The sequence below is a fragment of the Mustela lutreola genome, chromosome 18 (assembly GCF_030435805.1).
Source record: "Mustela lutreola isolate mMusLut2 chromosome 18, mMusLut2.pri, whole genome shotgun sequence".
Classification (NCBI taxonomy): Eukaryota; Metazoa; Chordata; class Mammalia; order Carnivora; family Mustelidae; genus Mustela; species Mustela lutreola.
This window is the reverse complement of record NC_081307.1, coordinates 10,313,606-10,337,302: the sequence shown is the minus strand read 5'-3', so window position 1 is coordinate 10,337,302 and position 23,697 is coordinate 10,313,606. Positions and strand designations below refer to the sequence as shown.

The following is a 23,697-nucleotide window of genomic DNA, read 5'->3' as shown; positions in this document are numbered from 1 at the left end:
TAGACCTCCTTCCTCAAATGTCCTAAGTCTGCATCCATGACGACACTTGGACTACATGCCCCCCTTCCCCCATCTTTACTTGGGATGTCACGAGAGCCAGCAGTATGCCCAGAAAATCTGTTAGTGGTTACAGAGGAAGAAAGTCCATCCAGTCACAGAGAGCAGGAGCCTGCGTACGAGTCAGAAATTTAGGGGGCATTTTGCAGCTCATCACTTTGGCGAACTGCTCTGTGACCTTATGCTGTTAACACCTGCCTCCACAGGTGTGTGAAGAGCTTTAATTAACATTTGTAAATCTCCCTGATTGCTACATATAGAAGATGGCAGAGAAGGACAAATTATTATTAATCGTAGGGGCGGGGGAGGAGAAATGGAGAGATAAAAGTTTAGTTCCTTCACCAGAGACCTACACCCACAGACCCTGTTTTCACAGTAGGAGGCTTAGCTGTCAATCCTGATTTGCTTCCCTTGCCCTGGTGGAAATGCCCAGTGCCTGCTTAATGCAAAACTCCCGTTCTCTGCTCTGCCTGCCACCCTGTGCTCTGCCTCTGCTGCCTAATGCTGTTGAAGTTATCACGGAAAGGAGCCTCGCTATTCACGAGTGTAAGAGTTCATCTAATTAGCTGATTTCAGTTCATTTGGCATTAAATAATTCCCCAAATTCCCATATGTTGGAACAATATGTTCAACAAGGGGGATGAGTCTCTGAAAGCAATTAAGTAGTTCTTTTAGGAGAGCTTGTCATCGGTCACTCCCAAGCATCCCTGCTATTCCTGTCTGTGACAAATGCAAGCAGCAGTGATAAGGAAAGTGCTTAACCTTCTCTAATGGCCGCTGGCAGGCATCCACAGACAGGCTGCCCCACCCCGTGCTGCTTAGAGCTCACCCTGGAATTTTACCTTATTTTTCTCCACACGCCCCCAAACCTCAAGTATATTGTATCCAGACTGTTCAGCGCACGTTTGTTACTTGCTAATACACTACTTACTGACCCTGCCCGCCTCGCTCGCCTGCTCTGCTTAAAGGCAGATGCAGACTATTTTCAGGTCCCCCTGCGCTCCGGTTGTATGGGAGGAATCGTCGACTTTGGACTACGGTGGCCTAGGTGGATGGTCGGATTTTGTGACTGTGGCTTCAGGGCTTCCTGAAGTGGGGAGGACACTGCAGTCACGTTCAGGTCTGTTTTAGATACAGTGGAGAGATGTTCCTGCCCACTTCTGTGTCTGGACTTTAAAGCAGCAGTAAATGACAGATAATGAGGGGGAGTAGGACCATGCCTAACACGCAATGTCAACAAAAGTGACTTGGAAACTAGTAACATGTTCGATGCCCTCATAGGAAACTGTTCTGTTTATACAAGACCGTGGGATAGGTGGCATCTCTTGGTGCTAAATTTCATCTTTATCTTGCTCAAGGGGTGGCTTTTTTGATGAGGGATGACATAACTACATGCCCTTCCTAGGTCGTGTAAGAGCAAACTTCAGTCTTAATACCAATCGCAGTGCTCATATAGCATTGCTCATCTGAGAGTCCTAAATGGCTTTATGGACTATATTCTGGGTCACTGTATTTCTTACAAGTGAAAATACAGGCCCCCCCCCAAATCAGATACCTTGTTCAAAAACACAGAAGCAGTTGGGGAAGAATGAGCAGACTTGTGGGTTCTTCTCACTGACTGCTGGCCTATAAACCAGCCCACCTTACTTTTGGGGACAGAGATTAAACCCAAAAGACAAGAAATTGAAAGATATCATGCAATGATATCATTTCCCTTTAGTTAAATTTCACCTCCTTTTATCATTTCATGACTCTGCATTCCTGTTGTGAATAATTCACAATACAGAAAATTCTCCACACTAGGTTGGGGTGGAATGACTTTAGATTTAGAACTAAAATAGTGAAGAGTCGAAAGCTAAGTATCTATGTATTTTATTATGCACATTTATAACCGTCTTCTCTGCTGTCACTGTGTAACCTATGTATTTGTGCATTGGCAGAAAACAAATGTTTTCAAAACCAGAAGTGACATCCTCAATCTGAGTATGTCGAAAGGGTTGCTTTGTTCTGTAATAATTTGTTTTATCACTTACTAGCATTAAAAATATTTGTAGAATGGGTTGTTGGGAGGAAGGAATCTGATGGGAAGATTACCAGAGCAGTCCTTCCTACAGAGCTCTCGGCTTTGGTCATAGATAATGTTATCAAGGAGAATAACACACCGGCCAGGTCTTTGCTGTCTTCTGTTCCGCCCTGTGTTTCTGAAGAAGCACCTGTTATTTTGTGTGTCAAAACTTAGCTTTGAAATCTAAGCTAAGCTCAGTCCTCATGCTTGAGCCTTTCAGGATAAATGGCTGTTGCCCAGACCAGCTCTGGGCACTTGTAGCGCCAGGAAGCCTCAAGAAAGCCCCAGTCTATGTAACTAAATTCTCATTCAAATACGCCCCCTTCTTGACACACTTCTTGTATCCTCTCCCAACCATAAAGCCTCCAGTCCGATGGATCCGAGGTGCTCCTGAGTCCTGAAGTCACCTGTGGCCCCCCAGACATGATCGTCACCACTCCCTTTGCACTGACCATACCACACTGTGCGGACGTCAGTTCTGAGCACTGGAACATCCATTTAAAGAAGAGGACGCAGCAGGGCAAGTGGGAGGTGAGACCCTAGTCTTCCTTTTTAAAAAATCATTTCCTTTTTAAAAAAATAGGGTTTAGCTTCCACCTATGGAATAGATTTACATATACCTCTTTTAACACAAGTCTGCTGTGAAATCGGTAAGCATGTTCTTGTTTTTTGAGAGGGCTGGCGGCATGGGCTTTACAGTATCCTCAGGGTTCTGGCTGGTGTTTTTCCATGATAATGGAAAAGAGAAGCAGGAGAGGATCCAGAACTTTTCTCTTGGGTTTAAGAATACCGTTGTAATTCTCCACAGAGACTCATCCCCTTACGTGCCCATTTTTGGTATATAAAACCTATACTTCCATCCTTCCTCCTAGACCGTGTCCGCATCTGAATTGACTTTCCCCTGTGGCCACTGTGGAGATCGGGAGGCCGCTCAGGGCACCCAGGGTGTGTTCGTCAAAGAAACTTCTCTTATTCTGCCATCGTAGGGATTAGAACATGTTGAAATGTTCAGCAACAGAGCAGTTGCTAAATGTATGCTGAATATATTTTGGTGAATTAATGAATGCATTGAGAATTATTGAGCGTCCGTTGTCTTGTGTATAAGAGTGTATGAAAGCGATACAGCCAAAGGGGAGAGCCGAAGAGAGACAAGACAAGAAAATGAGGCAGCATATGAGGAGGGAAACAACAAGAGAGACAGACACAGCAACTATCGCATTGTTATTACTACTTTAAGTGAAACCTCTGATTTCTCTGTCTGATAGGGATTCCTTTTATGTCTGTCTGAAGTCAGTTTGCATGAAAGCAGGTGAATAATCTTGCTGGAACACAATGACCTATTCCAGCCAGCCCTGGGATCCTCTCTCCCAGGAGGTGCTTCAGGCAAAAGGAGTAAAAAAGGAGAATCTTGTTTCTTTAGGAGAAGAAAATTCCCAGTTGCGACAGGGGGTTACATTTACCCTGCCCAGCTATCTCTGCAACTAGCCTATACTTTTTGTTGAAAATGCATTCTGCTATGTATTCAGTCCTAGTCCAGCCGGGGGCACATTTCCCGGGCACAACGTTCCGTGGGGTTCATAAAGGGGCCGGATTTGGCTCTCTTTTCCATTATAGTTTCTTTGCCTTGATTTTTATCACTTGAGTTTTTCCATGGAGCAAGTCCTCACAAGTTTTTCATCCAGATGGTGTTATATTTATGCTCTACCCAACCAGTCACACAAACCAAAGTTCTTATCAGGGAAGGTCAAATATTCTCGAACATCTTATCAAAACCATTTATTTAATGGTCCCTGGTGAATGAATTTGGTGGGAGAGGATAAAATATTTGAAGGAAAATAAATATTATCTTAAGGATATTGAAAGAAGATTTTCAGATATAGAACCTTCTCAAGACAGTTTGCTTGTCGGGTGTTAATATTTAAGAGTTTTCTTAAATTCAGCACTGCACAAATTAACAGAAAAAAGGAGAGCTTTGGAAATGAGGTTTGTTGTAAACTATAAAATTCCAACACACTGAATATAACTATTTCTTGAGTCCCTGATATAAGCAGTTATTTTGCTAGAAAAAGAGTGTTTTAACATCAAGAAAATGAGGACAGTAAAAAGATCCCGAAAAAATCGTGTCCGTCCATGCAACGTCATTGTTAAATCGCATCTTATTTCGAAGCTGAGAGAATTTCCGACACCTTTTCCCCACAGGAAGTGATGTCAGTGGAGGATGAATCCACATCCTGCTACTGCCTTCTGGACCCCTTTGCATGTCACGTGCTGCTCGACAGCTTCGGGACCTACGCCCTCACCGGGGAACCAATCACAGACTGTGCCGTGAAGCAGCTCAAGGTGGCGGTTTTTGGCTGCATGTCCTGTAACTCTCTGGATTACAACTTGAGAGTCTACTGTGTGGACAATACCCCTTGGGCATTTCAGGTCAGCCTTTTCTCTACAATTCTTCTTTTGGGGTCATGAAAGCGTGGGGTTGCCTAAAGATCAGTTATCAGTGGAGAATTCTGTCGCTGGAGGTCTGCAACATGGAGCCACAGCACTGGCTTACTGGGGACGCCTATCCTGAAGCAAGAGGTGTGTTACCATATGTCCAACAATGTGCTGAGGTCCGAGGACATGACACCCAAGCATAGAGAAGAGTTAGGGCGCCTGGGTGGCTCAGCTGGTGAAGCATCTGCCTTTGGCTCAGGTTATGATCTCAGGGTCCTGGGATCGAGCTCCACATGGGGGCCCCCCTCCCTGCTCCGTGGGGAGTCTGCTTCTCCCTCTGACTCTGCCCCTCTCTCTGCTCATGTGCCTGTGTCCTCTCTCACTCAAATAAATAAAATCTTTAAAAAAAGAATAGAGAAGAGTTACATAAATACATATAGAAAACACCATGTACTAAATTATAAACTGACTGAGAAGTATAGTCAGAATTCAGAAAATAGAGACCCAGTTGCAATAGATTGGAGAGCAGTCTCGGAGAGCCGTCTGTGAACCTTCATGGCTGTCATTTAGGGCAAAAGAGAAAGGGCTGCCGTGTCAAGAAAGGGAGAACGGCACGAGGCACAGGAACAGCAAGCGTTATTTGATGTGCAGAAGGCAGTGAGAAAATTGCTTGAACAGCTGAAGGTTATACTTAGGGAACAACAATTATAAATCCTATCTATCAGCGGGCAGTCATTTTATATCCTGGATACACAGACTATTAATAATTAGGGCTACTAGGGCAGAGGTAGTTCAAGGTTCTTTTCCATTTTTGGTACTTTTAATCACGTTAAGACTCATTTTAAATTAGCTACTCATGAAGAGTGCAAGTTTATTAATAGCAGCAAGGATAATGCAGAAGTACCTGTGTAAGCTTTGCCCATATATAAATAGCTTAGCTCTCCTGACACACCTCATCCCAGATCCCTGCTATTCCAGTCCTGGATCATTAAGTCCATTATGCAGAGCATTTCCTCAGTAACTAGCTTTTAAGACACTGAGCTGGAAAACTCATGTTTACCAATAGAGGAGATACAGTGACCTGAATCCTTAACACAAGCCAGGAAAGGTGACTCACTGCCAACCTACGTTCTCGAGCCTTCCCTCTTTCTTAAGTCATGTCAAAAGGCACACCGCATATACGGCTGCTCATAAAAGGTCCTTTTTGCAGAGGGGCGCCATTTTGGAGAGGAAAGAGCTTCCATGTGAGTCGTTAAACATCATCCTGTGATTGCTATTTGATTACCTTCATCCGTTTTCACCACCCCTCATAACGTCTTTCCCGAGATAAAACACATTAACAGACCATTCGACAACCAAAAATAAAGAATAGAATCGAGGTCGTTACTACAGCTGAATGCGTCAGGAGTCAAGTGGGATGTTCGGTGACTCGGCCGGATTTTGTAGGCTGCGTAAACTGGAGTGAACACGGGGGGCCTGGGAGGCTGGGCTCATACGGGTATAACCCACTGCTGACCAGTGTGCCCGTGAGGGTCCGTTTAGCACAGGTGCCTCGGAAGTCGGCCCTCATAGCCATTTTGATCTCACTTTGAATAACGCTGATGTATATTTTATTTATTTATTTATTTTTTTTTTTTTTAATTTTTTATTTTTTATAAACATATATTTTTATCCCCAGGGGTACAGGTCTGTGAATCACCAGGTTTACACACTTCACAGCACTCACTAAATCACATACCCTCCCCAATGTCCATAATCCCACCCCCTTCTCCCAAACCCCCTCCCCCCGGCAACCCTCAGTTTGTTTTGTGAGATTAAGAGTCACTTATGGTTTGTCTCCCTCCCAATCCCATCTTGTTTCATTTATTCTTCTTCTACCCACTTAAGCCTCCATGTTGCATCACCACTTCCTCATATCAGGGAGATCATATGATAGTTGTCTTTCTCTGCTTGACTTATTTCGCTAAGCATGATACGCTCTAGTTCCATCCATGTTGTTGCAAATGGCAAGATTTCATTTCTTTTGATGGCTGCATAGTACTCCATTGTGTATATATACCACATCTTCTTGATCCATTCATCTGTTGATGGACATCTAGGTTCTTTCCATAGTTTGGCTATTGTGGACATTGCTGCTATAAACATTCGGGTGCATGTGTCCCTTTGGATCACTACATTTGTATCTTTAGGGTAAATACCCAATAGTGCAATTGCTGGGTCATAGGGCAGTTCTATTTTCAACATTTTGAGGAACCTCCATGCTGTTTTCCAGAGTGGCTGCACCAGCTTGCATTCCCACCAACAGTGTAGGAGGGTTCCCCTTTCTCCGCATCCTCGCCAGCATCTGTCATTTCCTGACTTGTTGATTTTAGCCATTCTGACTGGTGTGAGGTGATATCTCATTGTGGTTTTGATTTGTATTTCCCTGATGCCGAGTGATATGGAGCACTTTTTCATGTGTCTGTTCGCCATCTGGATGTCTTCTTTGCAGAAATGTCTGTTCATGTCTTCTGCCCATTTCTTGATTGGATTATTTGTTCTTTGGGTGTTGAGTTTGCTAAGTTCTTTATAGATTCTGGACACTAGTCCTTTATCTGATATGTCGTTTGCAAATATCTTCTCCCATTCTGTCAGTTGTCTTTTGATTTTGTTAACTGTTTCCTTTGCTGTGCAAAAGCTTTTGATCTTGATGAAATCCCAGTAGTTCATTTTTTCCCTTGCTTCCCTTGCCTTTTGCATTGTTCCTAGGAAGATGTTGCTGCGGCAGAGGTCAAAGAGGTTGCTGCCCGTGTTCTCCTCAAGGATTTTGATGGATTCCTTTCGTACATTGAGGTCCTTCATCCATTTTGAGTCTATTTTTGTGTGTGGTGTAAGGAAATGGTCCAATTTCATTTTTCTGCATGTGGCTGTCCAATTTTCCCAGCACCATTTATTGAAAAGGCTGTCTTTTTTCCATTGGACATTCTTTCCTGCTTTGTCGAAGATTAGTTGACCATAGATTTGAGGGTCTATTTCTGGGCTCTCTATTCTGCTCCATTGATCTATGTGTCTGTTTTTGTGCCAGTACCATGCTGTCTTGATGATGACAGCTTTGTAATAGAGCTTGAAGTCCGGAATTGTGATGCCACCAACGTTGGCTTTCTTTTTCAATATCCCTTTGGCTATTCGAGGTCTTTTCTGGTTCCATATAAATTTTAGAATTATTTGTTCCATTTCTTTGAAAAAGATGGATGGTACTTTGATAGGAATTGCATTAAATGTGTAGATTGCTTTAGGTAGCATGGACATTTTCACAATATTTATTCTTCCAATCCAGGAGCATGGAACATTTTTCCATTTCTTTGTGTCTTCCTCAATTTCTTTCATGAGTACTTTATAGTTTTCTGAGTATAGATTCTGTGTCTCTTTGGTTAGGTTTATTCCTAGGTATCTTATGGTTTTGGATGCAATTGTAAATGGGATTGACTCCTTGATATCTCTTTCTTCTGTCTTGCTGTTGGTGTAGAGAAATGCAACTGATTTCTGTGCATTGATTTTATATCCTGACACTTTACTGAATTCCTGTATAAGTTCTAGCAGTTTTGGAGTGGAGTCTTTTGGGTTTTCCACATATAGTATCATATCATCTGCGAAGAGTGATAATTTGACTTCTTCTTTGCCGATTTGGATGCCTTTAATTTCCTTTTGTTGTCTGATTGCTGAGGCTAGGACCTCTAGTACGATGTTGAATAGCAGTGGTGATAATGGACATCCCTGCCGTGTTCCTGACCTTAGCGGAAAAGCTTTCAGTTTTTCTCCATTGAGAATGATATTTGCGGTGGGTTTTTCATAGATGGCTTTGATGATATTGAGGTATGTGCCCTCTATCCCTACACTTTGAAGAGTTTTGATCAGGAAGGGATGTTGTACTTTGTCAAATGCTTTTTCAGCATCTATTGAGAGTATCATATGGTTCTTGTTCTTTCTTTTATTGATGTGTTGTATCACATTGACTGATTTGCGGATATTGAACCAACCTTGCAGCCCTGGAATAAATCCCACTTGGTCGTGGTGAATAATCTTTTTAATGTACTGTTGAATCCTATTGGCTAGTATTTTGTTGAGTATTTTCGCATCTGTGTTCATCAAGGATATCGGTCTATAGCTCTCTTTTTTGGTGAGATCCTTGTCTGGTTTTGGGATCAAGGTGATGCTGGCCTCATAAAATGAGTTTGGAAGTTTTCCTTCCATTTCTATTTTTTGGAACAGTTTCAGGAGAATAGGAATTAGTTCTTCTTTAAATGTTTGGTAGAATTCCCCCGGGAAGCCGTCTGGCCCTGGGCTTTTGTTTGTTTGGAGATTTTTAATGACTGTTTCAATCTCCTTACTGGTTATGGGTCTGTTCAGGCTTTCTATTTCTTCCTGGTTCAGTTGTGGTAGTTTATATGTTTCTAGGAATGCATCCATTTCTTCCAGATTGTCAAATTTATTGCCGTAGAGTTGCTCATAGTATGTTCTTATAATAGTTTGTATTTCTTTGGTGTTAGTTGTGATCTCTCCTCTTTCATTCATGATTTTATTTATTTGGGTCCTTTCTCTTTTCTTTTTGATAAGTCGGGCCAGGGGTTTATCAATTTTATTAATTCTTTCAAAGAACCAGCTCCTAGTTTCGTTGATTTGTTCTATTGTTTTTTTGGTTTCTATTTCATTGATTTCTGCTCTGATCTTTATGATTTCTCTTCTCCTGCTGGGCTTAGGGTTTCTTTCTTGTTCTTTCTCCAGCTCCTTTAGGTGTAGGGTTAGGTTGTGTACCTGAGACCTTTCTTGTTTCTTGAGAAAGGCTTGTACCGCTATATATTTTCCTCTCAGGACTGCCTTTGTTGTGTCCCACAGATTTTGAACCGTTGTATTTTCATTATCATTTGTTTCCATGATTTTTTTCAATTCTTCTTTAATTTCCCGGTTGACCCATTCATTCTTTAGAAGGATACTGTTTAGTCTCCATGTATTTGGGTTCTTTCCAAACTTCCTTTTGTGGTTGAGTTCTAGCTTTAGAGCATTGTGGTCTGAAAATATGCAGGGAATGATCCCAATCTTTTGATACCGGTTGAGTCCTGATTTAGGACCGAGGATGTGATCTATTCTGGAGAATGTTCCATGTGCACTAGAGAAGAATGTGTATTCTGTTGCTTTGGGATGAAATATTCTGAATATATCTGTGATGTCCATCTGGTCCAGTGTGTCGTTTAAGGCCTTTATTTCCTTGCTGATCTTTTGCTTGGATGACCTGTCCATTTCAGTGAGGGGAGTGTTAAAGTCCCCTACTATTATTGTATTATTGTTGATGTGTTTCTTTGATTTTGTTATTAATTGGTTTATATAGTTGGCTGCTCCCACATTGGGGGCATAGATATTTAAAATTGTTAAATCTTCTTGTTGGACAGACCCTTTGAGTATGATATAGTGTCCTTCCTCATCTCTTATTATAGTCTTTGGCTTAAAATCTAATTGATCTGATATAAGGATTGCCACTCCTGCTTTCTTCTGATGTCCATTAGCATGGTAAATTCTTTTCCACCCCCTCACTTTAAATCTGGAGGTGTCTTCGGGCTTAAAATGTGTTTCTTGGAGGCAACATATAGATGGGTTTTGTTTTTTTATCCATTCTGATACCCTGTGTCTTTTGACAGGGGCATTTAGCCCATTCACATTCAGGGTAACTATTGAGAGATATGAATTTAGTGCCATTGTATTGCCTGTAAGGTGACTGTTACTGTATATGGTCTCTCTTCCTTTCTGATCTACCACTTGTAGGCTCTCTCTTTGCTTAGAGGACCCCTTTCAAGATTTCCTGTAGAGCTGGTTTGGTATTTGCAAATTCTTTCAGTTGTTGTTTGTCCTGGAAGCTTTTAATCTCTCCTTCTATTTTCAATGATAGCCTAGCTGGATATAGTATTCTTGGCTGCATGTTTTTCTCGTTTAATGCTCTGAAAATATCATGCCAGCTCTTTCTGGCCTGCCAGGTCTCTGTGGATAAGTCAGCTGCCAATCTAATATTTTTACCATTGTATGTTACAGACTTCTTTTCCCGGGCTGCTTTCAGGATTTTCTCTTTGTCATTGAGACTTGTAAATTTTACTATTAGGTGACGGGGTGTGGGCCTATTCTTATTGATTTTGAGGGGCATTCTCTGAACCTCCTGAATTTTGATGCTCGTTCCCTTTGCCATATTGGGGAAATTCTCCCCAATAATTCTCTCCAGTATACCTTCTGCTCCCCTCTCACTTTCTTCTTCTTCTGGAATCCCAATTATTCTAATGTTGTTTCGTCTTATGGTGTCACTTATCTCTCGAATTCTCCCCTCGTGGTCCAGTAGCTGTTTGTCCCTCTTTTGCTCAGCTTCTTTATTCTCTGTCATTTGGTCTTCTATATCACTAATTCTTTCTTCTGCCTCATTTATCCTAGCAGTTAGAGCCTCCATTTTGGATTGCACCTCATTAATAGCTTTTTTGATTTCACCTTGGTTAGATTTTAGTTCTTTTATTTCTCCAGAAAGGGCTTTTATATCTCTCGAGAGGGTTTCTCTAATATCTTCCATGCCTTTTTCGAGCCCGGCTAGAACCTTGAGAATTGTCATTCTGAACTCTAGATCTGACATATTACCGATGTCTGTATTGATTAGGTCCCTAGCCTTCGGTACTGCCTCTTGTTCTTTTTTTTGTGTTGAATTTTTACGTCTTGTCATTTTGTCCAGATAAGAGTAAATGAAGGGGCAAGTAAAATACTAAAAGGGTGGCAACAACCCCAGGAAAATATGCTTTAACCAAATTAGAAGAGATCCAAAATCGTGAGTGGGGAGAAAGGGGATAAAAAGAGGTTCAAAAAGGAAGAAAGAAAAAAAAAACAAAAAGAAAAGAAAAAGAAAAAAAAAAAGAAAAGAAAAGAAAAGAATTTTTAAAAAAAGAAAACACCTAAGAAAAATGTAAAAAAAAATATATATATATTAGATAAACTAGTAAAAAGTCGTTAAAAAAGAAAAAGGTAACAGTTAAAAAAAAAATTTTACCCGAAGGCGAGAAAAAAAAAAAAAAAATGAAAAAGAAAAAATTAAATTAACTGCAAGTCTAAAAAAAATCACAGGAAAAAAGCCATGAGTTCCGTGCTTGGCTTTCTCCTCCTCTGGAATTCTGCTGCTCTCCTTGGTATTGAAACCGCACTCCTTGGTAGGTGAACTTGGTCTCGGCTGGATTTCTTGTTGATCTTCTGGGGGAGGGGCCTGTTGTAGTGATTCTCAAGTGTCTTTGCCCCAGGCGGAATTACACCGCCCTTACCCGGGGCCGGGGTGAGTAATCCGCTCGGGTTTGCTTTCAGGAGCTTTTGTTCCCTGAGCGCTTTCCGTAGAGTTCCAGAGGACGGGAATACAAATGGCGGCCTCCTGGTCTCCGGCCCGGAGGAGCCGAGAGCCCAGGGCCCCACTCCTCAGTGCGCCCTCAGAGAACCGCGCCCAGTTACTCCCGTCTGCCTGACCTCCGGCCGCGCTCCGAGCTCACCGAGCCTGCGACCGGTTCAAGGTAACACGGAGCTGCGAGCTTACTGTCAGCTCTGTCTCTGCAGCCGGCTTTCCCGTTCCAATACCCGCAAGCTCTGCGACACTCAGACACCCCCGATCCTTCTGTGACCCTGCGGGACCTGAGGCCACGCTGACCCCGCGTGGGCTTCGCCCCGGTTTAGCCTCTGGAGCGATGTCCCTCAGTGGAACAGACTTTTAAAAGTCCTGATTTTGTGCGCGGTTGCTCCGCCGCTTGCCGGGAGCCGGCCCCTCCCCCCGGGGTCTATCTTCCCGTCGCTTTGGATTCACTTCTCCGCCGGTCCTACCTTTCAGAAAGTGGTTGTTTTTCTGTTTCCAGAATTGCTGTTCTTCTTCTCTTCGATCTGCCGATGGATTTTCAGGTGTTTGCAATCTTTAGATAAGCTATCTAGCTGATCTCCGGCTAGCTGAAGCAGTCTCAGCTTGCTACTTCTCCGCCATCTTGACTCCTCCAACGCTGATGTATATTTTATACTAGTGAGTTCGACATTTGCCTGAAGAAAAAACGAAGTGACTTTCAGATCATCTATTTTCCTTCCTGTTGATTGCTACCAGATTCTACCACAGCTCAGTTGTTCACAGATGAATGTGAATTGCAGGGGAAGTCACGAAAACGAGGCCCTAAACACAGCTTTTCAAGCCACCCTCCTTTCCTGTGGGTAATATACCCTTCTTCGTCAGTGCTAGGGGAAAATGGTATTCTCTCTCTAAATTGAATCCAAATTATCTTTATTTCATCATTTAGAGATACTTCTTAAAACCCTATAATTTTGTGTTAGAGAAATGTTTTCCAATAGAAACACTCTTAACCCCATTTGTCATCATCTATTTACCTCAGTGATTCTTTTTCTCTCCTATTATGTCCAATAAACCTGATTTTAAAGTTGGGTTTGGTTGTACTTGTTATCGACAGGATGTATGTGACAGCCGTCACGGTGAGCGGCAAAGGCCATGCTTCCCCCTGCGGTGGTGAGAGACCGTCAGCCTTGGTCGAATAACTTTTCTGGCCCACGGAAAGATTAAAACATAACCTGTAGCTTTTTGGAACACAACGGTGCAGTCTGCGGTCTTCATCTCTGGGTTTTGTTTCTGAGAGAATCTGGCTTTCTGGATTTTTTACCCTGCTAATAAGTGGACATGTTCCGGGCCTTCTGCCCAGGTTGCTTTAAACCACCTTAAACATCCCAAATCATCCATGTCACATTTTTCACAGCTTGGTACGTGGTATTTAATTAGAAGGGAAAATTATATAGTTACTAACCCATTAAAACTGTTCCACTTTAAGAAAGCCTTAGCAACAGTTCACTTTTTGAACCTCTAGCAGACTTCACACGTTAATATTAGCTCCCCCAACTTGTGTGGTGTGAGCTGAAAATATTATTATATCCAGTGATGACTCGTGTTCTGGAACTCGGATGGAACCCTGACTTCTTCATCAAGAGTAATGGGTCATCTTTCAAGAAGCATTTCTGCTGAAATCGCCTATCCTGGAATTCACCTCCATTATCATAGTGTTAAAAATGTCTGTTGGGATTTGGAAACAGACACGGTCTTGGTTGCAATAGTCGCCGGTGTTTATTACAGTGCATCTTTCATGTCTCAAAGAAATCGCAACACATATGTGCCCAGCTAGGATTGTTCTCTTAATGAGAGAAGAAGCCTAGATGAAAATCATGGTGAGGTATTTCATTTCATTCACAGTTCAGTGAAGTTATATCTAATAGAATACTTTAAATTTATGCCCTCAGTGGAAACCTTGGAAGGAGGGCAGCTTGCAGACCCAATTCTTCTGTCCTCTTAGAACCAGTGAGGGTCTGGTGACATAATGGTCCTACCAAACTGTAGTCCTGGGAGTTTTAGTACTGGAACAGAAACCCTGTCTCCTTCCAGGCCTGCCCTCCTACCCTCTACCTCCTGCAGGGGCTGCTGTGCTGGCTTCCCCTTTGCTCTGGGGATACTTCATCTGAATAATAGTACCGGTTTCTCTCAATGACAAAAACAAAAGACCTTCTACACCTTGGTAAGAGATAATATAGTTTCAGGTTTTTGAAGATCTGTTCTGATAAATACATCTACAACTATCTCTGGGAAGCTAAATCAACTCAGATATGTTTTCTTTTCTTTTCTTCCTTTTTTTTTTTTTTTTTTAAGATTTACTTATTTATTTGAAAGAGAGAGAGCTCCAGCAAAGGGGTGGGGCATAGGGAGTGGGAGAAGCAGGCTACCTGCTGAGCAAGGAGGTAGACCTAGGGCTCCATCCCAGCACCAGAACCCTGGGACCAGGACCTGGGCCAATGGCAAATGGCTTAACTGACTGAGCCACCCAGGTGCCTTGTTAGTTTGTTTTTAATAAAAAATTTGCCTGAGGTGATAGGAGAATAAGAGAATAAGCCATGACTTCCTGTCCTTCCTGTTTCTGTGTTTCTGCAATAATTAGAGCGGCCATTTTGTGTGTGCATGTTTGTGCGTGTTTGACATCATCTCCTTTGGTGACTTCAAACCAAAGGTTGAGGAATGGTGCTAACACCTTAAGACCTAGATTCTGTTACTGTCCATGTTTCATTTTCTGTGTCTGTCTCACAAAAACGCGTGCGTGCGTGCACACACACACACACACACACAGAGCTCAAACAAACCTTGACTCAGGGAAAGCAAGGAATTAAATGCTTGCCCCATCTTAGAAAGAAAGAAGGAAAAACAACTAGATTTTTTCTCCATTGCTCCCAGACCTCCTATTCAGTACCTCTCGGTATTCATTACTTACTTGGCATTAATGTGGATTTAGAATCTAATTTCAAAGGATTTCTTCCAGATGTAGTTCTTGTGTTTATCAATAATGCAACCTTGGGAAATATTGTTCACGTAAAGCATTTAAAGGAAAACACAGCAGTGACATAATTTCTGTGTGTGTCTGGGGGGGGGCATGCGCATGCGTGTGCAGGCACATGCTTAAGTTCAAGCAGTTTTGTCTCATAAATATGTAAATTTAGCCTGCCTGTTTTAGTATCCCTGAAGCACACCTGAGTATTGCTGCCCGTCTCATTAAATCAACATAAAGAGCTCACTGAGGCACAAAGCCCAGGCTTCTCCTGGCCACAACTCTAGGATCTGGAGAGCTAGCAGCCCCCAGGGTGAAATGAGAAAGGAGACAGACTAGAACCACCACCAACCATAGCCTTCGGGTACATTTTATAGGAAATAAACTAGCCAGAGACCGTACAGAGACCGTACTTCCGAGTTTAATTAATGCAGATATCAATTTAACAATAGAACCAGAGCTCTAACATAAGGTCCTTGTCATATAGGAGGCGGATAGGAAAAAGCAGTGACTACCGGCCCTCACACTCGGGCAGATACATCTACTGAGTGACTCAGAACTAGCTCAGCAGAGCTGTTTGTATCACTGATTCTCAAACCCAGCTGGACATCAGGATTATCTAAAAAGCATTTAAAAATACAGGTGTCCAGGCCCAGCCCTGAAAAGAATACAATAGATTGTAGGTATAACTGGGAATTCTATGCTAAGTGTCATTTATTATTTTTGGAGAGTGTTTTAAAGCTTATACTTAGGAGTTTAACTCTGAAGCCAGTTGTGCCTTCACAGATCTAGAAATAACAATGATTAGTTCTTTATTGGGCTTCTTCATTTTAATACTTACTTGTTTGGTTACAGAGTAACTATGGTTACTTAATATTTGGTGCAAGATTATGAGACACTGTTAATTGTATATGGTGGGTCCCATGTGTGGAGAAGAAAGTAAGCTAAGAAAAAAAAAAGCAAAAGTAAATCATGGTTGTATTTAAATTGGGGGCCGTAAAGCAGGAATTTCTGAAAGGTACCATTTTCCTCTGTGATAATTGTAAGTGGACATCTATTAAAAATTTCTAATGTTCTCCATGCTGCATTTCAGGGACTGCTTAGGCAGTATATATAACCGTAGGGCAAATACAGACTGACTTATGTCATCTTTATATATATCTCACACCAGTGAAAAATTATTTACGGGATAGAGTTAATAACAGTCTGACCTTCACATGACTCAAAAAAAAAAAAAAAAAATCAAGTACAGAATAGAGAAAGGCAGCGAAATGTAGACAAAATACCAGACCACAGTCAAGTTGCCCTGTTTTGGTCTTTACTCCATCACTAACCCTGTAAATAGGAAGAGGACATTCTTTGGGAGAGGGGTGTGCTTCAGTTTTCATCTGGAAGTAAGGTACATGTGATTTAAAACTACAGTTCTCTTTCTAGTGTGATGGTGCTCCATATCGTTTCTAAATATTAAAGTAGCCAAGCCCTACACTAAGAAATGTGCCATCTTGCACAAGGCACTTCATCTTCTGACCTCAGTTTACTTCTCCATACACTCAGACAAGTTAGATTATTTAAAGAAAGGGGACATGCTTTAAACAGCCCAGTCAAATATGGGTGGAAGGGTCCACACTGTTGTTATTGTGTAGCTTTCAAGTGTTTTTAATAAGTACCTTACTTATTGGTCCTTGTTTCTAATCTCAGACTAGAATTGCACAGAGGTTAACAGATGGTGTTGCTTGGCCAGAAATAAGCCCAGCTAAGGAACAAAGGCCTAAAGAGAATGAGTACCCCACCTAAAACCACAAAAATGTGCCTCCATTTTTGGTTTACAAGATTCTTCTTTTGAGCACATGCACTCCCCCAGAAATTCTTATACGCCTTAAAACCCAAGTATCCATGCTCTAAAATTAAATACAAAGTCCTTAGCACAGGAGGCAAAAATTCATGATTTGATGTTCATCACCTCCAGCCACTCACCTTCTACCCTACCCTGTCCGAGCTCTGCCTCGCCTGGTACCTTTTCACAGACCCTGCTCACTGCCTCCAGTGCACGCCCCCTCCTTTTCCTGTGCCCATCCCTGATCTTTGCCTCAAGGTTCAGCTCAAGTATCACCTCTTCTGGTGATTTCCCACTTCTTTTCCTGGCCTCTCCTCCCATCTGGGTTAGGCTATAGCCTATGCCTTGCGTTGACCTCCTAGGTAGACACGTTATTTGTAATACCTAGATATGATCATCAGAAGCCCATTGTTCTGAGCCTCTCATTAGACTGTGAGCTCCCTGGTGGCAGAGAAGGTTTTGTAAACTCGAGCCCAGCTCAGGCATAGCTCCAGTGGACACTCATTAAATCTCAACAAGGAACCAGCGGTCAGCATCTGTAAAGATCTCCACTCAGCCTTTGGAGTGAATTCTCCCCCCCACCCCCTCCTGCCATGATCTGTCCACCTTTCGCAGTGGCCATCAGAGGCCGGCTACTATGTCGTCATGCCCAGCTCCCAGAGACCCCCACTGTGAGGAACTCCTGAGACTGTGCTGTTCAGTACAGTAATTACAAACCCCATGTGGATATTTAAATTTAAGTTAATGAAAATGAAAAACTCACTTCCTTCCTCGGTCTAGCCACATTGCAAATGCTTAATAGCCACTGTGGCCAACGGCTGCCATATTGAGCAGCACAGATAGAGACCATTTCCTACATCACAGAAAGTTCAGCACTGACCTAAGAGCCCCCAAGAAACACCCCTCTCATTAAAATAACCGGAGCAAATGACCTTGGAATCAAATCATTTCGTCCTGAGAAAAGATACTACTAACAACTGGTTAACAGTACGGGTATGTGACAGGTAAAAGCTGGACAGCTGTGTCTTAGTAAGACATGGTTTTTAATTCCTGTTATTCTGCACCTAGACAAGGTCCAGTAAGATAACCTCTGGGGCTGCTTTTACTTGCTGATAATTGAAATGTAAGTTTTATTGTATTTGTAAGCCTACTTGCCTGACTCTCACAATCTATTTTAGAATCTGGGAAGATTACAGGACATAATTAAAGGATCTCAGTTTTCTTATTTATTGTACCTCTGCAAGGGAATTCTAAGTCAGTTAATGGTGATTTTAAGAAATGGATTTAGGGAGTTCTCTTATCTCCAGTAACACGAACACCCTCACCCCAACGGCAGGTTAACCTTTTGCAGAATTCATGTCGGTTATTTTACTTGGCTTATCATCTCTCCAATAGGATTCTAGACACCACAAATTTGGAACCAGTTAAAATGGCTTGCTCCATAGAATGTAGGTGAATTGTGTTTGTATTAAATATAAAGATTTCTCCACAAAGGATACAGGAGTATTTACCTTCAGGAATCTGATTTATTTTTTCTGAGCTAAAACTAACTTGATAAACAACCTTCTTCTTCCCCTTTTGGCATAACTTTAATGAATGTTACTACAAATAAATAGGATACATTCACTCTATAATATTTACTTTGAACTAAAGAATAAGTATTATATAATGTTCATATTCGTGGTGAACATGTGAAGGGGTAGAGGGGTAAAAAGGTGAAATTGTTGTTCAACTTTCAGTGTAAAAATTGAATACATCCCAGTGCTCCTGGGTAACTCAGTTGGTTAAGCGTCTGCCTTCCGCTCATGTCATAATCCCAGGGTCCTAGGATAAAGCCCTGCATCTGGCTCCCACTCCGTGAGGAGCCCGCTTCTGCCTCTCCCTCTGACTGCTCCTTCCCTACTTGAGCTCTCTCTGCCAAATAAATAAATAAAATCTCTAAAAAGTTCTGTATACATTCCGTGGTTATGGTTATAGCAGATGAAATTCACACACTTGTGGAAACTCAACAGTGTAACATTTCGCTTGGGGCCGGGGAGGTCTTTTAGTTTTAAAGAAGGGCCTGGTGTGTTCAGCAAATAATGAAGAACAATTGTTTCTTTCTGCCCAGTTTATTAGCCAGCAGCTTTGAGTCCCCAGTCCTGACCTTGCAAGGATATGGGGGTAGCAAAGAAGCTAGGGTCTGTTCTGCTGTTTGTCTGTTTCTGGGGGAGTGTGGATAGGAGAGAAATGTGGCAGAAATTGGCTACTTCATTGTTGTGCCTCTTTTCTCTTTCCTGCCCCGTAGGAAGTGGTTTCAGATGAAAGACACCAAGGTGGACAGCTACTGGAAGAGCCAAAGTTGCTGCATTTCAAGGGGAACACCTTCAGTCTTCAGATCTCGGTCCTTGATATTCCCCCATTCCTCTGGAGAATTAAACCATTCACCGCATGCCAGGTATTGGCCAAATGGGCTGCTACCAGAAATAGCTTTGCTTTAACCAGGAAGTGTGTCACTAAACCCTGGTGAGGGTGCTTTTGACTTACATTCTCCTTGAGAAGTATGGATTTAGTCTCAAAGTGTCACAGAAATGTAGCAGTTTGGATGGTACACAGGAAATGAATCATGTTGTCATCAACTCACAGGTTTTGAGCAGGTCAGGGGGAAGAGGTGCTTGAGGTCCGGTAATGTGAAGTTTCTCCTCTCTCCCACTTAAACTCTTGCTCAGTGTAGGTGGAAGATAGTCCTTTAGCAACTTAGAACGAAGTTGGTTTGTCGTTTGTTTTTATTAAAACCAGTTTGTTACAAGACATGGTGTTAATCATTGTCAGCTATGAATGATCTGGCTGTCAGTCCTTCCGGGGGTGGCGATTTTGAGTTCCAGGGAGCTCTGGCTGGTGGGGTGAACGCAAGAAGTTTCATCCTGAATATATGAAGTGTTTGCCACCAAATGAGTTGGGTGCGATGGGAAGAGGAAATTATAAGCGGAGAGCCAAAGAAAGGATCATGCCTCTTAGAATCCTTTTACAAGCCTATAAAGATATTTCTGTATTCACCTATCTCTGTATCAGAGAATTTTTAAAACATTGCAAAATGACTTCGAGTCTCCCCAGATGCCTTTTAGGGGATTTGAGTAGTTGCTTAGCATAGAAAGTTCTCTTATCGACGTGTGACCCTGCCACCAAATGCTACGGAAATTCGCCGTGATGAGTGCCATCATTGTAAGCAGCTAACTGGTCTACAGTTGTTTCCTAAACCAAAGTCACTGTGCTCCAAGTGACAGGATAGGTCCTTAACTTTGGAAAAGCTTCTGGTGGGCTCAGATTGATCCAGAATCACGGGAGGCTTTCAGATGCCTTTGTGTCTGTCATAAACTGCAGAGCCCTATGGGATTTTAACCCTTCCATCCTTGTGGCATTTATTAAAAACAAAAACCAAAAACTTGCACAAGGTAAACCAGCTTGTCCGAATGGGAACGAGGCACATCACAGAGAGAAAAACCTTGCCTGCGCCATGAGAGTTAGAAAAAAGAAAAAAGAAAAAAGTTGAACCACCAGCCCTTTTACCTTCGAAAATTCATGATTTTCAGATTGGACAAGGTTATAGTTTCCTGTTTACTTTTCAGACTTCTCGTTACCTTGGGAACTGCCCCTCTGTGTACACTTTGAGGGCATTCAGAGCAACAAAAGCATCTCTCATGGCTCTAAACCATTTTTTTTTTTGACACATTCAGCGTATTTCCGTATGGTGAGAAGTTTTCTATGAATAAATGGATTGTTTATGATGTTCTAAGACCTAAATGTCTCTGTGTCCAGGAAAGCAGGATTCAGAGTTTCCAGTCCAAATTGAACTTCAGGGCATTGTTAAAACAGGTCCTGATAGTCGTGTAAATTCCTGTGTATTAATCTTTATAGGCTTAAAGGCATTGTTCCACTGGATCTAATGCAAGTGCCTCCATCCAAAGTATTTATTAAGTTTAATGTTTAGAGATAAAAAAAAAAAAAAATCAGATGAAAGGACCATAACCTTGCACTGGCTTTTAAATAATAATTTCAGCACCAGGAATTCCAAGGAGAGTCCCAGGCAGGAAAGGCGTCAGGGGCTAATAATGTGTGGACCTCAGAGCAGGCAACACGGCCAGCCAAAGCCAAAGGGCATTGGCTTACATGGAAATCCAACAAGCTTTACTCCCGGGATGGGTTGGATTGCATGGACGTTGTGAACGTGGATAAATATTTGCCTTCTGTAATTGAGCATAATTTGAAAGAGTCTTGGAAGGCTGAGAAATAATTTAATTTTCTCTGCACCAGGAGGTTTGCCACTGAGTTGCGTTTCCACTTCATTTTTCTTACCCATAAGTGGCTTTCTGCTCTGTTCCTCCTCCCCGCCACCACCACCCTCCTTGCCACCAATTGTCTCGCCCTTGTCATCACTGAAATCCCCTCCTTTGTATGAATGCATATTGTGCTGCTCTTAATGGCCCTGCTGTGTTTGTTCCAGGCATCGGATGGAAGCGGTTTGGGGAGGGTTTGTGTTCATCCTGCTTGAACCTCATGTCGAGCATGATGTGCACTGATCAACTCGGCGTGGATAACAGAGAATGGCTTTTCATTAGGGCTTAGTGGATGGGAACTAACCGAGAGCTACTGCAGAGACAGAAAGTCTCACTCTTCCTGACATCATGTCTAGGGCTCTCCTTCAGCTGGTAAATCTCGCTGTCGTCTTCCGTCATCTCCCAGCTCGGCACTTGGAAGACCACTGGCTTTCCTCTCTCCTCCTCTCTCTAGCTTCACATCAGGAATCTGAGAAGCAACATATTCCTGTTGGAATTCAAAGCCTATTCTCCTCAGAACCCTGCCTTTCTTCTGTGGAATTCACTAAGAACTTTCAGGCGTAGGAGAGACCCACTGCACAGAATATTTGCCCTAGCAGACACCAACCAAACTGCATGAGGAATGTTTTTAGAATCGTATGAATTCAAGGTTGGATCCAGAGCTACGTGTGGAAACTCTGTGTATAGGCACACCAGCTGGCTTTGAAATCTTGTGGGGTTAGGTTCAGGAGGATTACAGCTGACGAAATGCCACACTACAAACCACACTGCTAGTCCCCACCCCCAACCCCAGGGCCAAAAAATACCCAAGTATTCCTTCTCTTATTCTCAGGCTTTTTCAGACTTGGGCCAGTTAGAGATGCTCTCCACAGACTTAGCAGACCTCGTCTAGGAGGTAACTAATTCTGCTTTCCATCAGTTCCTGGGACCTGGGTGCTCCTGAATCGTATGTTCTGCTATTTCTTGCTGACTGTGGGGTGGAGGAGCTGGAAGAGACAGTACACAGTACAATATTATTCTTTAAATCCTACAAAACAGAAAGTCAGGCTGTCCCCTCCCGAAGATAAAAGCAGCTGTCTTTTCAGCATACTTTGTGTCTTGGGGAACCCAGTGTCTGTCTCCTGCTAGGATGTGATTTACATTCTCTCCATCTGCCAGGAACCTAATTATAATGGGATTCAAAATGAAAACATTTCCTGAATGCTTTAAACACCAGTAACTTTGCTACACGTTATCCTCCCGTATAACTTGCTGCAACATTTCTCTCACTCGGTGAGAATCTTGATAGTTTTTGGTTTTGTTTTAAGATTTATTTATTTATTTATTTATTTTGAGAGAGAGAGTGAGCTTGAAGGGTAGAGGTCAGAGGGAGAAGCAGACCCCCCACCGAGCTGGGAGCCTGATATGGGACTCGATCCTGGGACTCCAGGATCATGACCTGAGCTGAAGACAGTTGCTTAACCCGCTGAGCCACCCAGGTGCCCGTGATTGTTTTGGTTGTTTGTCTTAATAAATGAAAGCAAAAATGATGCCCTGACAACACAGTAATCACGATGCTTCTAATTCCGTTACTTTTAAATGTTTTGTGGAGCTCTATTGGCAGCTGCTACTCAAGCCAACAATAAAAAGAAATATTCTTTCGAGACAGTCTTAAAATCAGATTTTTAAAATGTTTTGATTGTGTGCAGTGGGATGTAAAGAGGAAAGAGAGGAGTGTGTGCTGATTCTCTTGGCTTCCCACAAGGGAAGACAGTCTGCAGTGGGCATTACTCTCTTACCTTTCTGCCATCATTCTCTGGAGAAATGTAGCAAATTATACCAGAGAAGATACTTTTCAATGAATGGCCAGTACCATTGTTTTATTTCGTTTTGTTTTAGGTTAGGAAACATTATCAAGAATTCAGATCTACCACACAACAAGGAGGTCAGTTTAAGAGCAGGATCTTGAATTCAGCTCTGCCTGGCCCTGACATCCAAGAACTTACGTTACACTGTAAAGACTCAAATTTCCATTTAAAAACACAAAAACCTTAACTTTCTTTCTTTCTTTTCTTTCTTTCTTTCTTTTTTTTTTTTTTTTAAGAGGTGGGGGAGGAAGGGGGGGGGAGAGAGAATCTTAAGCAGGCTTCACAGCCAGCATGGAGCTTAACAGAGGGCTTGATCTCACAACCCTGAGCCCAGGACCTGAACCAAAATCGAGAGTCGGACACGTAACCAACTGAGCCACCCAGGCACTAGTTTAGTTTTCTTAGTTAACCACTGAGCCCTATGTTACAGTTTCTTTCATGGAAGGGGGTGGTGCAAAGGAAGTATAAAAAAAAAAATGTACTAGTTGAAGGAGAGTTCATTTGAGGGCTATTAAAATAAAGATGGGGGGGACACCTGGGTGGCTCAGAGGGTTAAGCCTCTGCCTTTGCCTCAGGTCATGGTGCCAGGGTCCTGGGATTGAGCCCCACATTGGGCTCCCTGCTCAGGGGGGAGCCTGCTTCCCCCGCCTCCACCTGCCTCTCTGCCTACTTGAGATCTCTCTTTCTGTCAAATAAATAAATTAATTAAATCTTTTTTTTTTAAAGTAAAATGAAGAGGGGACAACAAATGATGGAGCCACAA

The 23,697-nt window shown here is 42.4% G+C and overlaps 1 protein-coding gene across 4 annotated transcripts in view; it reads left to right on the top strand.

The window, feature by feature from the left end:
- Positions 1-23,697, top strand: part of UNC5D (unc-5 netrin receptor D) — a 544,123-nt gene that overhangs the window by 495,234 nt on the left and 25,192 nt on the right. For all 4 annotated transcript variants that reach the window (XM_059156226.1, XM_059156224.1, XM_059156223.1 and 1 more), the window contains 3 exons: positions 2,485-2,653; positions 4,322-4,549; positions 19,062-19,211. In XM_059156226.1, the coding sequence (XP_059012209.1) occupies positions 2,485-2,653; positions 4,322-4,549; positions 19,062-19,211 (547 nt within the window). The remainder of the gene's footprint in view (positions 1-2,484; positions 2,654-4,321; positions 4,550-19,061; positions 19,212-23,697) is intronic.